This window comes from Phyllobates terribilis, unplaced genomic scaffold (genome assembly GCF_046119375.1).
Source record: "Phyllobates terribilis strain yellow unplaced genomic scaffold, ASM4611937v1 Scaffold_3__8_contigs__length_932513732, whole genome shotgun sequence".
NCBI classification, from domain to species: domain Eukaryota; kingdom Metazoa; phylum Chordata; class Amphibia; order Anura; family Dendrobatidae; genus Phyllobates; species Phyllobates terribilis.
In genome coordinates this window covers 694,197,651-694,214,871 of record NW_027362763.1, presented here as the reverse complement: position 1 = coordinate 694,214,871, position 17,221 = coordinate 694,197,651, and the positions used below count along the sequence as shown (strand labels likewise).

General features: G+C 50.6%; 1 protein-coding gene across 1 annotated transcript in view; it reads left to right on the top strand.

Annotated features, from left to right (window-relative positions):
* Positions 1 to 17,221, top strand: part of MARK1 (microtubule affinity regulating kinase 1) — a 221,835-nt gene that overhangs the window by 139,556 nt on the left and 65,058 nt on the right. The window contains 6 exon segments of the mRNA XM_073671910.1: positions 2,070 to 2,126; positions 3,430 to 3,666; positions 4,306 to 4,425; positions 6,347 to 6,446; positions 6,530 to 6,642; positions 7,212 to 7,365. Coding sequence (XP_073528011.1) covers positions 2,070 to 2,126; positions 3,430 to 3,666; positions 4,306 to 4,425; positions 6,347 to 6,446; positions 6,530 to 6,642; positions 7,212 to 7,365 — 781 coding nt within the window.

Below are 17,221 nucleotides of genomic sequence, written 5' to 3'. Positions count from 1 at the left end.
ACAGAGTGTGTGCTCGTCCGTGGTGTCGACAGGCTCATGTTGGATCCCGCACAGAGTGTGTGCTCGTCCGTGGTGTCGACAGGCGCATGTTGGATCCCGCACAGAGTGTGTGCTCGTCCGTGGTGTCGACAGGCGCATGTTGGATCCCGCACAGAGTGTGTGCTCGTCCGTGGTGTCGACAGGCGCATGTTGGATCCCGCACAGAGTGTGTGCTCGTCTGTGGTGTCGACAGGCGCATGTTGGATCCTGCACAGAGTGTGTGCTCGTCCGTGGTGTCGACAGGCGCATGTTGTCAAGGATCCAACATGCCCGATCCCTGACATCTGCCATCGGGGGAAAAGTCAGGACACAATGAAGCAATGTCCGAATGCGGACATACGGTGGCCGGACCGCCCACGGGTCTCCTAAGCAGGTCTCCTATATACGAAGCTGTTGAGTTCGGATAAAGGAGACCAGCGGCCGGGCCGGACATCGCCGTCCATCAGGCTATATAGAAGGTTTTTTCTAAAGCAGCTCTGGATGGGAAAGGAGCGATTGGTGTGTATAATGGCATAACGCAGGCCTGTGGCAGTGCAGGGGTTAACCCAGTATACACCAGTGGGAATTATCAGCCGGGCATGAATGGAAAATCCTCCATCCCCCCCGCTCCCCCAGTGGATTATTTTCCAGCAGGGCCGGTTCGGGCACTCGATCCCGGCGCTGCCCGATGGTGCGGGGCGGCAGCTGTTGGCATTCTGCAGGGGTGAATGCTACAAATACCCGTCACGCAGTGAACTCTCAGGATCTGCGCCATCATTAGCCACTCTCTGTTGCCCGTATACTTTCTTCGCTTACTACAGTTTGGACGCTGTCCAGGCCGCTGACAGTCTCATATGGGAAAACGTCTGGAAGTGCCACAAGGTTTTCGTAGACCCAGCATTGTACATTTGGCCTAGGATCACGTGGCAAGAAGATTAACACCTCAACGACCACAAATGTGCTATGTTATGGCGGCTGCTAAGGGGCCCTATTCCTCCGCACCATGCCTTTATGGCAGTGTAGAATAAGAGCGGCACAGGCATCATCCACCCTGTCTGGTGACAGACGAACTCCTGCTCCAATGGCAGAGATCAGAGACTGCTCTAATCTCGGCTCTTTAACCTCTCTATTGCCTCCTTTAAGAGAGACTGCAGGATAATGAAACTGAACCCCCCCTAATGGCAGAGTAGAATAAGTACGGCTCGGTTGTCCACCCTGGAGTCTGTGATCGGCGGTCTGTCGACAGGTTATATCCTCTAATGTCAGGGATCAGAGAAATCTCCGATCTCGGCTGTTTGCCGCCGTCAGGAGAGATTGAAGTGTGATTAAAGAGGCCCCTTCTTTATGAAGAATACGTGCGACTCAACTATCCACTCTGGAGTTGGTGATTGACTGTCTGATGACAGCCGAGCTCTTACTCTAACGGTAGGGATCAGAGAAATCTCCAATCTTGGCTGTTAACGCTGCAGTCTCACTGAAAGATTATCAGTGGCTTCCTCCCTTTATTCAGGACATTTGCTACTTAAGAGAGGTTTCGATAACCCTATTTACTTCAATGGAGCTGAGCTGCAATACCGGACCCTTCCTGTAGACAGAGGTGGCGCTGTTTTTGTAAGAAACACACCAAGGTTTTCTAATACTGTTAATGTGACGGTCCCGATCTGTAGTAACAAGCAAAGGTGCCACTGAAGAGCCGTGCCCAGGGGCAGCTACTTTTCTTAGGGTGTCTATTCATTTTAAAGGGATTGTCCCAAAATCAAAACTTATCACCTATTCTGATTTTGGGACAACCCTTTTAAAGGAGGGGTCAGAAAGGAAATGTCTATAAAACCAGTAAAGACATAAAAATGGCTAAAAATAATACAGGAAGCAAATGAAACCTTACGACCAATCAGATTACAGCTTTCCTTTTTCATAGGATCTTTTGTAAATGTAATCTAGTGGTTGCTGTGGGCACTCGCTCCACTTGTCCATTGCTCCAGCTTTATTAAATCTCGTGATGATGGTAAAATACCTTCATGCTGACTGTTTCCTCTACCTCTTTTGTTTAGATTGTGTCTGCCGTGCAGTATTGCCACCAGAAGTGTATTGTGCATCGAGATTTAAAGGTAATTATTTATTTTTCTCGTGTGTTTTTTACGAGTTCTCCTTGTGCTTTTACTATATGACTTTTTTTTTTTTTAGCAGTTTTTTATTTGATTTTACATATTTAGCTGCTTATTATAGAGACGTGATGCAGGAGCTCCCTCCAGTGGTGACTGTGCAGAGTGCAGGATACAAATTATATTATTCATTTTTCTTTCTTTTTAATTTTTCCTACCTATTTTAATCATTTTAGACTCAGAAAGAACATCCGTTCCAAAATCGATTAAACTTCAGCATAATTAAAGGAATTATTGGACAGCACCTTGAATATTTCCACTATTGTAGGATGATTTTTGCTTTATAACAACATTATAACCAGTTCCCCGACTATATGGCAGTCTCCATAGCAGCACGCCGTATAGTCGTGGTACTACGAATCGCATCCAAGCAGGAGGCATTTGTATAAATATCGCTATAATACACTTCTCCCCCTCCATTTTGGCTCAGATGGTAAAATATTTCATGGCGGGAGGTTTGTTATTTTCTCCAACGACCCACCAAGACATTAATCTAAGCACCGAATTATAGGGAAGGCAAAAGGGGCATCTGCACAAAGGCCAGTGAAATATTAGGGCCTCCGACACCCAGTTCCCTCCAGGAACAATGCACCATCTAGTGGTCGTTCTTGGTACTGCATCTAATTAGGTTTAATAAAAGCTGAGCTGCCAGTACCAAGAAAGACCACTAAGTTGATCGTTGGGGGGGGGGGGTGGTGTCGGTTGTCGGTCCCCCATCGATCTGTTAATGCTGCTATCCTAAGGCTTGATCATCCCAAGAAGAGGGAATATTCATGTCCCTTTAGCAGCGGGAAAATGTGGTAGCTGCAGCAGCGGCTACTGTGTGTGCTCCGCTCCGCCGCCGACCCTCCCCCCCAATACTCACCTATCCTCCTCTTTCCTCCGCTGCTTCGGGACCCTCCCAGCTCACAGGCCCCCCCTGGCTCACGGACCCCATAGCAGTGACGTGGCCTGCCGCCATTGGCAGTACGCCACTGTGGTTGGTTATGGAGCTGCAGTACCAGACAAAGCCTATGGACAATGGTGGCGATGTTTCTGTAAGTGAAGCAGACACTTTCTTCAGCCTCGGGGGGGAGACCCTCACAGCTCTTCCTTGTGGGGAGAGCAAGAAAATAGAGTAAATTGCTGGTATGTCCTCCGTGTTCCCTCTCAGATGATTGCACAATATGGGGTCCCCAGCAGTCACACGCTATATGCAGACCCCAAACTGAGCGCATGTAAAGAATTAACAATCTTCTCCTCTGAACAGGCAGAAAACCTCCTGCTCGACGCAGACATGAATATCAAGATCGCCGACTTTGGCTTCAGCAACGAGTTCACCATCGGGAACAAGCTGGACACGTTTTGCGGGAGCCCCCCGTATGCTGCACCTGAACTCTTCCAGGGAAAGAAGTACGATGGGCCCGAGGTGGACGTGTGGAGCCTGGGGGTCATCCTGTACACACTGGTCAGCGGCTCTTTACCTTTCGATGGACAGAACTTAAAGGTACAGGAGAAAAAAAAAGCTGCAGGGAGGAGGTTGTGGAATAAGGGGGCAGGTGGAGAAGGGTTTAGTGCAGCAGAATATGGAGGAGCTGACATTAGATGGCACCGCAGACGGATGAGACCTGGTTATGAGAAGATGAATCCTACGGATTGGTGACAAGTTCTTTAAGGGGTTCACTTCATGGTATAAAGTGGTGGCATGTGACTAGGATATGGCATCGCTGAGAATGAAGGGGCCGCAGTGCTAGGAATAAAAAGAATCTGCACAGTGCCCGGCTGCAGGTCCCTGCACAGCCGTGCTTCCACCCTCTTTGCTCTGCAGGGAATTGCAGCCGGGCCCGTGGACATGGACACAGCGCCAAACCAGTGTGATGTTCCCTGCACCCGTAGGATAAGTGGGGGTCTTAGCGGACAGTGAGATAGATGCATGGGGGGCACTGTATCTCTGTTGTCTAAGGACTGGTGGGCGCCCCGCACACAGCTGCTTATCCCCCTCCCGCGGAGTCAAACTGTTGCGGCAGCGCACATGCTTGACCGCCATCCTTTCTTAGGAAAGGGAGACTACATCTGTCAGATTCCCACAATCTTCTGTTTCCTTGTCTTCCTCCTGTGCGATAACGTGACAATTTCTATATTTTAGGAACTACGGGAGCGAGTGTTACGAGGAAAGTACCGTATACCCTTTTACATGTCCACGGACTGTGAAAATCTTCTCAAGAAACTGCTTGTACTGAACCCCGTGAAGCGAGGCAGCCTAGAAGTAAGTCACCGACAGACACCACCCCGTCTCCAAATCGGTGTCACTCCTCCCTCTCTCCGACTACGACTACATCCCCTCCGTCCCCAGGTCGTTCGCTTATAGCAGATTTCCGCTACAAATGGTGCTTTTCCAGTAGGTAAATGTAGATGTTGTACGATCGGAGTGGTCGCCCGTGTTCCTGTGCGTGGTCACATCACACTCGACAACTGTTCTAGGAGACTCTTCGGGTAGAGGGGAGATCTTTGGGCTCTATATTTGCGAGATGTTCTCCCCTTGTCCCTGCACTCTTCCTGGCCTGGTTTCAGGACCTGTGGGCAGCAGATTGGGTCTGGGGTCTGTATATTTAGGGTGGTTCAGACTACGGCAGGGATTGGCAAACTTTGGCTCTCCAGCTGTTGTGAAACTACAACTTCCAACAGGCTCAGACAGCCGCCTGACAGTCTGTCAAGCAATGCTGGGACTTGTAGTGTGAAGGTTGCTGATCTGGGGACTCTGGTTTTGTATATAGGGGTTTGGTCTGGGATCTGTATACATAGGTAGGAGTCCTTTTCTAGAGTCTGGGGGGTTGATTTGGGCTCCGTACCTATGGATTCTTGGGTTTGTAGAGATGGGGGATTCGGTCGAGAGCATGTTCATGGGGGTTCTAGTCTTGAAAATATAAAGAGGGGAATTCTTATCTGGGGTGTGTATAAAGGGGGTCTCGGGTTGACAAAAATGTATTGATGGGGGTCTTGTTTGGGAGTATATACAGGTTTCTGGAGTCTATAGAGATGGGGGTCTGAGCTGCAAAATGTGTGGGGAGCCCGGTCCGGGGTCTGTATACAGAGGACCTAAGGTGTGTATAGATGGGGGTTCTGGTCTGGAGGATGTGGAGATGGGTGAGGGGTCTTGTCTTGGAGTTTGGGGTCTGTATAGGTGGGGGTTCTGGTCTGGAGGATGTGGAGATGGGTGAGGGGTCTTGTCTTGGCTTTTGGGGTCTGTATAGATGGGGGTTCTGGTCTGGAGGATGTGGAGATGGGTGAGGGGTCTTGTCTTGGCTTTTCGGGTCAGTATAGATGGGGGTTCTGGTCTGGAGGATGTGGAGATGGGTGGGGGGTCTTGTCTTGGCTTTTGGGGTCTGTATAGATGGTGGTTCTGATCTGAAGGATGTGGAGATGGGTGGGGGTCTTGTCTTGGCTTTTGGGGTCTGTATAGATGGGGGTTCTGGTCTGGAGGTTGTGGAGATAGGTGGGGGTCTTGTCTTGGCTTTTTGGGTCTGTATAGATGGTGGTTCTGATCTGAAGGATGTGGAGATGGGAGGGGGTCTTGTCTTTGCTTTTCGAGTTTGCATAGATGGGGGTTCTGGTTTGGAGGATGTGGAGATTGGTGCGGAGTCTTGTTGTGGAGGTTGGGGTCTGAATAGATGGGGGTTCTGGTCTGGCGGATGTATATATGGGGGTTCTGGTCTGGAGGATATGGAGATGGGTGGGGGGTCTTGTCATGGAGTTTGGGGTCTGCATAGATGGGGGTTCTGGTCTGGGGGACTTAAAGATGGAGGGGTCCAGTCTGGGATCTGGATTTGTCTTATATCTGTAGTCTGGGTTTTTTTTAAATGTGGAGGAGAGGGGTCTATTTTGGGATCTGTACAATTGTGGGCTTACTCTGGGTTCTGTAGATATGATGGTGTTTTGGTTTAGGGTTTTTATAAATGGGGCCATGGTTTTGTGGTTTTTATATGATGGGGAGGGGAGATCTGGTATATGCAGATCTGAGGGGTCCAATAAGGGGTTGTCCAAAGTCTGTGTGGGGTCTGGCGTTGGTCTATATTTATTTTAGGGGGTCCGCTGACTCCACACATCATCACACAAGGGGCTCCGCTCACATCAGAGCTTTACGTTAATGGCGACCTTGTTGTGATGAAGACGTCTTCTTTTCTCCGCAGCAAATCATGAAGGATCGGTGGATGAACGTCGGCTACGAGGACGATGAGCTGAAGCCGTATACCGAACCGGAACCCGATAACAGCGATACGAAGAGGATAGGTAGGCGACCCGGCGAGCCGCGGAGTGAGCATAAATCTGCATTATGTGGAATATCAGCTTCACAGGGTTTTTCCATTTTGCAGACATTATGGTAACGATGGGATTTTCTAGAGAGGAAATCACTGAGGCTGTGGTCAGCCAGAAATATGATGAAGTGATGGCTACTTACCTTCTGCTGGGGAGGAAACCTCCAGAGGTAAAATATCTCAATGTCCCTCCTGACTTTTTTTTTGCAAGCCAGACACATTAGACTATTAATAAAAAATGGCCACATTCCGATTTAAAAAAAAGTTAAAAATGGTGTCCATGTACCCAACGTTTCGCCGCTGGCAATGGACCTCAGGTGCATTGCCAAAAGTTTGTGCATATGGGCTTGGAATTAATGCCATTTTTCACTTTTATGAAATGTGAGTGCTGCCATTATTATCTACCTATCTTGGTAATGTATTTATCTTCTGTCCGTCATATTTCATGGTGGTATATCTCTACCCAGTGCAAATGTAATTATCCTCTCCATGCTGGTGCCGTCCTTTCCCGTGTCCAGGAAGTGTTGTCAGTTGGACATTAACCTCTCTGCATGTACAACAATGCCATCTCCTGGACAGTATGATGTACTACACCTCCATTCCAGCTGCCACCGACACTTACCTTGTTTGGCTGAAGGACGCCAGACTTTGTAAATCCTGAACTTTGGCGCAGTTCACATGGACACTTTGCATTTTTTTAGGATGTCATAGACAATAATAATCCCATTTTGTCTTCTAGTTTGAGGGCAGCGAATCTCTCTCCAGTACTAACCTGTGTCAGAGGTCACGGCCAAGCAGCGACCTGAACAACAGCTCCGTGCCATCCCCAGCCCACATGAAGGTCCAGAGAAGTATATCCGCCAATCAGAAGCAGCGGCGGTTCAGCGATCATGGTGGGTCCCTTGAAGAGAGTCCAATATTTTATAAAAAAAAATTTTTTGCATGTTTTTTTGTCTTCCAGCATTGTATCACTGCTGCGAAACACGTCATTATACAACCCCAGCCTTTGGCCTTGCTCACACATAGCGGTATTAATACCTCTTTAGCATTGCGTGTTTTTTTGTTTTCACTGTGACTACGTTTTTTGGTTTTTTTTATATAAATTTTGCATAGAGGCAAAATCTGCACCAAATTCTGCATATTTGGATGCATGTTTTGCATCCAATGCAAAAAGGATCAAATCCACTGGTATTTGCACACAGGGACCGTATACAGTGGATTTTCCTGGGAATTTCCAGGCAGAAAATCTGCATTGTATATAGAAATGTGAAGTATGTCAATTTAATGCAGCGGTTTTTCTTCCTGAAAACTCCCAGGAAAATCCACAGTGTATGCTCCCCGTGTGCAAATACCTTTACATGGTTTATGTTTAATCCCACTGATCGGAATTGAGGAGACCACATTGAAGAAAAAAAATGGAAACCTAGCAGAAAGACTCGTGCAATTAAACTCGCACCTTCGCTTGCGCAGCTCTTTCCATTCACATCAATGGGAGTCCTGAAAATAGCCAAGCATAGAACCATTCACATTGCCTACATTCGGTGTAGGACAGGGGTGAAGAGACCTCGTTCTGGAGACAGGTAATAGTCCCAGAGATCTAAGATTTATGGAACGATCATAATAGGAATAACACTTTAAATGCATTAGTGATAATGGATAACACATTTTTTTCTTTGCTTTAACTATTAAGGTCCTTAGACTCCTCTCATAGACGGCAGTGCAGCCTGTGGTGAGTGTTATGAGGTCCTTAGTCTCCTCTCATAGATGGCAGTGCAGCCTGTGGTCACTGTTATGAGGTCCTTAGTCTCCTCTCATAGACGGCAGTGCAGCCTGTGGTCACTGTTATGAGGTCCTTAGACTCCTCTCATAGACGGCAGTGCAGCCTGTGGTCAGTGTTATGAGGTCCTTAGTCTCCTCTCATAGACGGCAGTGCAGCCTGTGGTCACTGTTATGAGGTCCTTAGACTCCTCTCATAGACGGCAGTGCAGCCTGTGGTCACTGTTATGAGGCCCTTAGACTCCTCTCATAGACGGCAGTGCAGCCTGTGGACACTGTTATGAGGTCCTTAGCCTCCTCTCATAGACGGCAGTGCAGCCTGTGGTCAGTGTTATGAGGTCCTTAGACTCCTCTCATAGACGGCAGTGCAGCCTGTGGACACTGTTATGAGGTCCTTAGTCTCCTCTCATAGACGGCAGTGCAGCCTGTGGTCAGTGTTATGAGGTCCTTAGACTCCTCTCATAGACGGCAGTGCAGCCTGTGGTCACTGTTATGAGGTCCTTAGTCTCCTCTCATAGACGGCAGTGCAGCCTGTGGTCACTGTTATGAGGTCCTTAGTCTCCTCTCAGACGGCAGTGCAGCCTGTGGACACTGTTATGAGGTCCTTAGACTCCTCTCATAGACGGCAGTGCAGCCTGTGGACACTGTTATGAGGTCCTTAGACTCCTCTCATAGACGGCAGTGCAGCCTGTGGACACTGTTATGAGGTCCTTAGACTCCTCTCATAGACGGCAGTGCAGCCTGTGGTCAGTGTGATGAGGTCCTTAGTCTCCTCTCATAGACGGCAGTGCAGCCTGTGGTCAGTGTGATGAGGTCCTTAGACTCCTCTCATAGACGGCAGTGCAGCCTGTGGTCAGTGTGATGAGGTCCTTAGACTCCTCTCATAGATGGCAGTGCAGCCTGTGGTCACTGTTATGAGGTCCTTAGACTCCTCTCATAGACGGCAGTGCAGCCTGTGGTCACTGTTATGAGGTCCTTAGTCTCCTCTCATAGACGGCAGTGCAGCCTGTGGTCACTGTTATGAGGTCCTTAGTCTCCTCTCATAGACGGCAGTGCAGCCTGTGGTCACTGTTATGAGGTCCTTAGCCTCCTCTCATAGACGGCAGTGCAGCCTGTGGTCACTGTTATGAGGCCCTTAGTCTCCTCTCATAGACGGCAGTGCAGCCTGTGGTCACTGTTATGAGGTCCTTAGTCTCCTCTCATAGACAGCAGTGCAGCCTGTGGTCACTGTTATGAGGTCCTTAGACTCCTCTCATAGACGGCAGTGCAGCCTGTGGTCAGTGTTATGAGGTCCTTAGACTCCTCTCATAGACGGCAGTGCAGCCTGTGGTCACTGTTATGAGGTCCTTAGTCTCCTCTCATAGACGGCAGTGCAGCCTGTGGTGACTGTTATGAGGTCCTTAGTCTCCTCTCATAGACGGCAGTGCAGCCTGTGGTCACTGTTATGAGGTCCTTAGTCTCCTCTCATAGATGGCAGTGCAGCCTGTGGTGACTGTTATGAGGCCCTTAGTCTCCTCTCATAGACGGCAGTGCAGCCTGTGGTCACTGTTATGAGGTCCTTAGACTCCTCTCATAGACGGCAGTGCAGCCTGTGGTCACTGTTATGAGGTCCTTAGTCTCCTCTCATAGATGGCAGTGCAGCCTGTGGTCACTGTTATGAGGGCCTTTGTCTCCTCTCATAGACGGCAGTGCAGCCTGTGGTCACTGTTATGAGGTCCTTAGTCTCCTCTAATAGATGGCAGTGCAGCCTGTGGTCACTGTTATGAGGTCCTTAGACTCCTCTCATAGACGGCAGTGCAGCCTGTGGTGACTGTTATGAGGTCCTTAGACTCCTCTCAGACGGCAGTGCAGCCTGTGGTCAGTGTTATGAGGTCCTCAGACTCCTCTCAGACGGCAGTGCAGCCTGTGGTCACTGTTATAAGGCCCTTAGTCTCCTCTCATAGACGGCGGTGCAGCCTGTGGTCACTGTTATGAGGTCCTTAGTCTCCTCTCATAGACGGCAGTGCAGCCTGTGGTCACTGTTATGAGGTCCTTAGACTCGTCTCATAGACGGCGGTGCAGCCTGTGGTCACTGTTATGAGGTCCTTAGACTCCTCTCATAGACGGCAGTGCAGCCTGTGGTCAGTGTTATGAGGTCCTTAGTCTCCTCTCATAGACGGCAGTGCAGCCTGTGGTCAGTGTTATGAGGTCCTTAGACTCCTCTCATAGACGGCAGTGCAGCCTGTGGTCACTGTTATGAGGTCCTTAGACTCCTCTCATAGACGGCAGTGCAGCCTGTGGTCAGTGTTATGAGGTCCTTAGACTCCTCTCATAGACGGCAGTGCAGCCTGTGGTCACTGTTATGAGGTCCTTAGACTCCTCACATAGATGGCAGTGCAGCCTGTGGTCACTGTTATGAGGTCCTTAGACTCCTCTCATAGACGGCAGTGCAGCCTGTGGTCACTGTTATGAGGTCCTTAGACTCCTCTCATAGACGGCAGTGCAGCCTGTGGTCACTGTTATGAGGTCCTTAGACTCCTCTCATAGACGGCAGTGCAGCCTGTGGTCACTGTTATGAGGTCCTTAGACTCCTCTCATAGACGGCGGTGCAGCCTGTGGTCAGTGTGATGAGGTCCTTAGACTCCTCTCATAGACGGCAGTGCAGCCTGTGGTCAGTGTGATGAGGTCATTAGACTCCTCTCATAGACGGCAGTGCAGCCTGTGGTCAGTGTGATGAGGTCCTTAGACTCCTCTCATAGATGGCAGTGCAGCCTGTGGTCAGTGTGATGAGGTCCTTAGACTCCTCTCATAGACGGCAGTGCAGCCTGTGGTCAGTGTGATGAGGTCCTTAGTCTCCTCTCATAGATGGCAGTGCAGCCTGTGGTGACTGTTATGAGGTCCTTAGACTCCTCTCATAGACGGCAGTGCAGCCTGTGGTCAGTGTTATGAGGTCCTTAGTCTCCTCTCATAGACGGCAGTGCAGCCTGTGGTCACTGTTATGAGGTCCTTAGACTCCTCTCATAGACGGCAGTGCAGCCTGTGGTGACTGTTATGAGGCCCTTAGACTCCTCTCATAGACGGCAGTGCAGCCTGTGGTCACTGGTATGAGGTCCTTAGACTCCTCTCATAGACGGCAGTGCAGCCTGTGGACACTGTTATGAGGTCCTTAGTCTCCTCTCATAGACGACAGTGCAGCCTGTGGTCACTGTTATGATCTCCTTAGACTCCTCTCATAGACGACAGTGCAGCCTGTGGTCACTGTTATGAGGTCCTTAGTCTCCTCTCATAGACGGCAGTGCAGCCTGTGGTCACTGTTATGAGGTCCTTAGACTCCTGTCACAGACGGCAGTGCAGCCTGTGGTGACTGTTATGAGGTCCTTAGTCTCCTCTCATAGACGGCAGTGCAGCCTGTGGACACTGTTATGTGGCCCTTAGTCTCCTCTCATAGACGGCAGTGCAGCCTGTGGTGACTGTTATGAGGTCCTTAGTCTCCTCTCATAGACGGCAGTGCAGCCTGTGGTGACTGTTATGAGGTCCTTAGTCTCCTCTCATAGACGGCAGTGCAGCCTGTGGTCACTGTTATGAGGCCCTTATACTCCTCTCATAGATGGCAGTGCAGCCTGTGGTCACTGTTATGAGGTCCTTAGTCTCCTCTCATAGACGGCAGTGCAGCCTGTGGTGACTGTTATGAGGTCCTTAGTCTCCTCTCATAGATGGCAGTGCAGCCTGTGGTCACTGTTATGAGGCCCTTATACTCCTCTCATAGATGGCAGTGCAGCCTGTGGTCACTGTTATGAGGTCCTTAGACTCCTCTCATAGACGGCAGTGCAGCCTGTGGTCACTGTTATGAGGTCCTTAGTCTCCTCTCATAGACGACAGTGCAGCCTGTGGTCACTGTTATGAGGTCCTTAGTCTCCTCTCATAGACGGCAGTGCAGCCTGTGGTCACTGTTATGAGGTCCTTAGACTCCTGTCACAGACGGCAGTGCAGCCTGTGGTCACTGTTATGAGGTCCTTAGACTCCTCTCATAGACGGCAGTGCAGCCTGTGGTCACTGTTATGAGGTCCTTAGACTCCTCTCATAGACGGCAGTGCAGCCTGTGGACACTGTTATGAGGTCCTTAGACTCCTCTCATAGATGGCAGTGCAGCCTGTGGTCACTGTTATGAGGTCCTTAGTCTCCTCTCATAGACGGCAGTGCAGCCTGTGGTGACTGTTATGAGGTCCTTAGACTCCTCTCATAGACGGCAGTGCAGCCTGTGGTCACTGTTATGAGGTCCTTAGTCTCCTCTCATAGACGGCAGTGCAGCCTGTGGTCACTGTTATGAGGTCCTTAGACTCCTCTCAGACGGCAGTGCAGCCTGTGGTCAGTGTTATGAGGTCCTCAGACTCCTCTCAGACGGCAGTGCAGCCTGTGGTCACTGTTATAAGGCCCTTATACTCCTCTCATAGACGGCGGTGCAGCCTGTGGTCACTGTTATGAGGTCCTTAGACTCCTCTCATAGACGGCAGTGCAGCCTGTGGTGACTGTTATGAGGTCCTTAGACTCCTCTCATAGACGACAGTGCAGCCTGTGGTCACTGTTATGAGGTCCTTAGTCTCCTCTCATAGACGGCAGTGCAGCCGGTGGTGACTGTTATGAGGTCCTTAGTCTCCTCTCATAGACGGCAGTGCAGCCTGTGGTCACTGTTATGAGGTCCTTAGTCTCCTCTCATAGATGGCAGTGCAGCCTGTGGTCACTGTTATGAGGTCCTTAGTCTCCTCTCATAGACGGCAGTGCAGCCTGTGGTCACTGTTATGAGGTCCTTAGTCTCCTCTAATAGATGGCAGTGCAGCCTGTGGTCACTGTTATGAGGTCCTTAGACTCCTCTCAGACGGCAGTGCAGCCTGTGGTGACTGTTATGAGGTCCTTAGACTCCTCTCAGACGGCAGTGCAGCCTGTGGTCAGTGTTATGAGGTCCTCAGACTCCTCTCAGACGGCAGTGCAGCCTGTGGTCACTGTTATAAGGCCCTTAGTCTCCTCTCATAGACGGCGGTGCAGCCTGTGGTCACTGTTATGAGGTCCTTAGTCTCCTCTCATAGACGGCAGTGCAGCCTGTGGTCACTGTTATGAGGTCCTTAGTCTCCTCTCATAGACGGCAGTGCAGCCTGTGGTCACTGTTATGAGGTCCTTAGTCTTCTCTCATAGACGGCAGTGCAGCCTGTGGTCACTGTTATGAGGTCCTTAGACTCCTCTCATAGACGGCAGTGCAGCCTGTGGTCAGTGTTATGAGGTCCTTAGACTCCTCTCATAGACGGCAGTGCAGCCTGTGGTCAGTGTTATGAGGTCCTTAGACTCCTCTCATAGACGGCAGTGCAGCCTGTGGTCAGTGTTATGAGGTCCTTAGACTCCTCTCATAGATGGCAGTGCAGCCTGTGGTCACTGTTATGAGGTCCTTAGACTCCTCTCATAGACGGCAGTGCAGCCTGTGGTCAGTGTTATGAGGTCCTTAGACTCCTCTCATAGACGGCAGTGCAGCCTGTGGTCAGTGTTATGAGGTCCTTAGACTCCTCTCATAGACGGCAGTGCAGCCTGTGGTCAGTGTTATGAGGTCCTTAGACTCCTCTCATAGATGGCAGTGCAGCCTGTGGTCACTGTTATGAGGTCCTTAGACTCCTCTCATAGATGGCAGTGCAGCCTGTGGTCACTGTTATGAGGTCCTTAGACTCCTCTCATAGATGGCAGTGCAGCCTGTGGTCACTGTTATGAGGTCCTTAGACTCCTCTCATAGACGGCAGTGCAGCCTGTGGTCACTGTTATGAGGCCCTTAGTCTCCTTTCAGACGGCAGTGCAGCCTGTGGTCACTGTTATGAGGTCCTTAGTCTCCTCTCATAGATGGCAGTGCAGCCTGTGGTCACTGTTATGAGGCCCTTAGTCTCCTCTCAGACGGCAGTGCAGCCTGTGGTCACTGTTATGAGGCCCTTAGTCTCCTCTCATAGACGGCGGTGCAGCCTGTGGTCACTGTTATGAGGTCCTTAGACTCCTCTCATAGACGGCAGTGCAGCCTGTGGTCACTGTTATGAGGCCCTTAGTCTCCTCTCATAGACGGCAGTGCAGCCTGTGGTCACTGTTATGAGGTCCTTAGACTCCTCTCATAGACGGCAGTGCAGCCTGTGGTCACTGTTATGAGGTCCTTAGACTCCTCTCATAGACGGCAGTGCAGCCTGTGGTCACTGTTATGAGGTCCTTAGTCTCCTCTCATAGACGGCAGTGCAGCCTGTGGTCACTGTTATGAGGTCCTTAGACTCCTCTCATAGATGGCAGTGCAGCCTGTGGTCACTGTTATGAGGTCCTTAGACTCCTCTCATAGACGGCAGTGCAGCCTGTGGACACTGTCATGATCTCCTTAGACTCCTCTCATAGACGGCAGTGCAGCCTGTGGTCACTGTTATGAGGTCCTTAGTCTCCTCTCATAGACGGCAGTGCAGCCTGTGGTCACTGTTATGAGGCCCTTAGACTCCTCTCATAGACGGCAGTGCAGCCTGTGGACACTGTCATGATCTCCTTAGACTCCTCTCATAGACGGCAGTGCAGCCTGTGGTCACTGATATGAGGTCCTTAGTCTCCTCTCATAGACGGCAGTGCAGCCTGTGGTGACTGTTATAAGGTCCTTAGACTCCTCTCATAGACGGCAGTGCAGCCTGTGGACACTGTCATGATCTCCTTAGACTCCTCTCATAGACGGCAGTGCAGCCTGTGGTCACTGTTATGAGGTCCTTAGTCTCCTCTCATAGACGGCAGTGCAGCCTGTGGTGACTGTTATGAGGTCCTTAGACTCCTCTCATAGACGGCAGTGCAGCCTGTGGTGACTGTTATGAGGTCCTTAGACTCCTCTCATAGACGGCAGTGCAGCCTGTGGTCACTGTTATGAGGTCCTTAGACTCCTCTCATAGACGGCAGTGCAGCCTGTGGACACTGTCATGATCTCCTTAGACTCCTCTCATAGACGGCAGTGCAGCCTGTGGTCACTGTTATGAGGTCCTTAGTCTCCTCTCATAGACGGCAGTGCAGCCTGTGGTCACTGTTATGAGGTCCTTAGTCTCCTCTCATAGACGGCAGTGCAGCCTGTGGTCACTGTTATGAGGTCCTTATTCTCCTCTCATAGACGGCAGTGCAGCCTGTGGTGACTGTTATGAGGTCCTTAGACTCCTCTCATAGACGGCAGTGCAGCCTGTGGTCACTGTTATGAGGTCCTTAGTCTCCTCTCATAGACGGCAGTGCAGCCTGTGGACACTGTTATTATGAGGCCCTTAGTCTCCTCTCATAGACAGCAGTGCAGCCTGTGGTCACTGTTATGAGGTCCTTAGTCTCCTCTCATAGACGACAGTGCAGCCTGTGGTCACTGTTATGAGGTCCTTAGTCTCCTCTCATAGACGGCAGTGCAGCCTGTGGTCACTGTTATGAGGCCCTTAGTCTCCTCTCATAGACGGCAGTGCAGCCTGTGGTCACTGTTATGAGGTCCTTAGCCTCTTTTCATAGACGGCAGTGCAGCCTGTGCTCACTGTTATGAGGTCCTTAGTCTCCTCTCATAGACGGCAGTGCAGCCTGTGGTGACTGTTATGAGGTCCTTAGTCTCCTCTCATAGACGGCAGTGCAGCCTGTGGTCACTGTTATGAGGTCCTTAGACTCCTCTCATAGACGGCAGTGCAGCCTGTTGACACTGTTATGAGGTCCTTAGTCTCCTCTCATAGACGGCAGTGCAGCCTGTGGTCACTGTTATGAGGTCCTTAGACTCCTCTCATAGACGGCAGTGCAGCCTGTTGACACTGTTATGAGGTCCTTAGTCTCCTCTCATAGACGGCAGTGCAGCCTGTGGTCACTGTTATAAGGTCCTTAGACTCCTCTCATAGACGGCAGTGCAGCCTGTGGTCACTGTTATGAGGTTCTTAGTCTCCTCTCATAGACGACAGTGCAGCCTGTGGTCACTGTTATGAGGTCCTTAGACTCCTCTCATAGATGGCAGTGCAGCCTGTGGTCACTGTTATGAGGTCCTTAGACTCCTGTCACAGACGGCAGTGCAGCCTGTGGTCACTGTTATGAGGCCCTTAGTCTCCTCTCATAGACGGTAGTGCAGCCTGTGGTCACTGTTATGAGGTCCTTAGACTCCTCTCATAGATGGCAGTGCAGCCTGTGGTCACTGTTATGAGGTCCTTAGTCTCCTCTCATAGACGGCAGTGCAGCCTGTGGTGACTGTTATGAGGTCCTTAGTCTCCTCTCATAGACGACAGTGCAGCCTGTGGTCACTGTTATGAGGTCCTTAGACTCCTCTCATAGACGGCAGTGCAGCCTGTGGTCACTGTTATGAGGTCCTTAGCCTCTTCTCATAGACGGCAGTGCAGCCTGTGGTCACTGTTATGAGGGCCTTTGTCTCCTCTCATAGACGGCAGTGCAGCCTGTGGTCACTGTTATGAGGTCCTTACACTCCTCTCATAGATGGCAGTGCAGCCTGTGGTCACTGTTATGAGGTCCTTAGTCTCCTCTCATAGACGGCAGTGCAGCCTGTGGTCACTGTTATGAGGTCCTTAGTCTCCTCTCATAGACGGCAATGCAGCCTGTGGTGACTGTTATGAGGTCCTTAGACTCCTCTCATAGACGGCAGTGCAGCCTGTGGTCACTGTTATGAGGTCCTTAGTCTCCTCTCATAGACGACAATGCAGCCTGTGGTCACTGTTATGAGGTCCTTAGACTCCTCTCATAGATGGCAGTGCAGCCTGTGGTCACTGTTATGAGGTCCTTAGACTCCTGTCACAGACGGCAGTGCAGCCTGTGGTGACTGTTATGAGGTCCTTAGTCTCCTCTCATAGACGGCAGTGCAGCCTGTGGTGACTGTTATGAGGTCCTTAGTCTCCTCTCATAGACGGCAGTGCAGCCTGTGGACACTGTTATGAGGCCCTTAGTCTCCTCTCATAGACGGCAGTGCAGCCTGTGGTGACTGTTATGAGGTCCTTAGTCTCC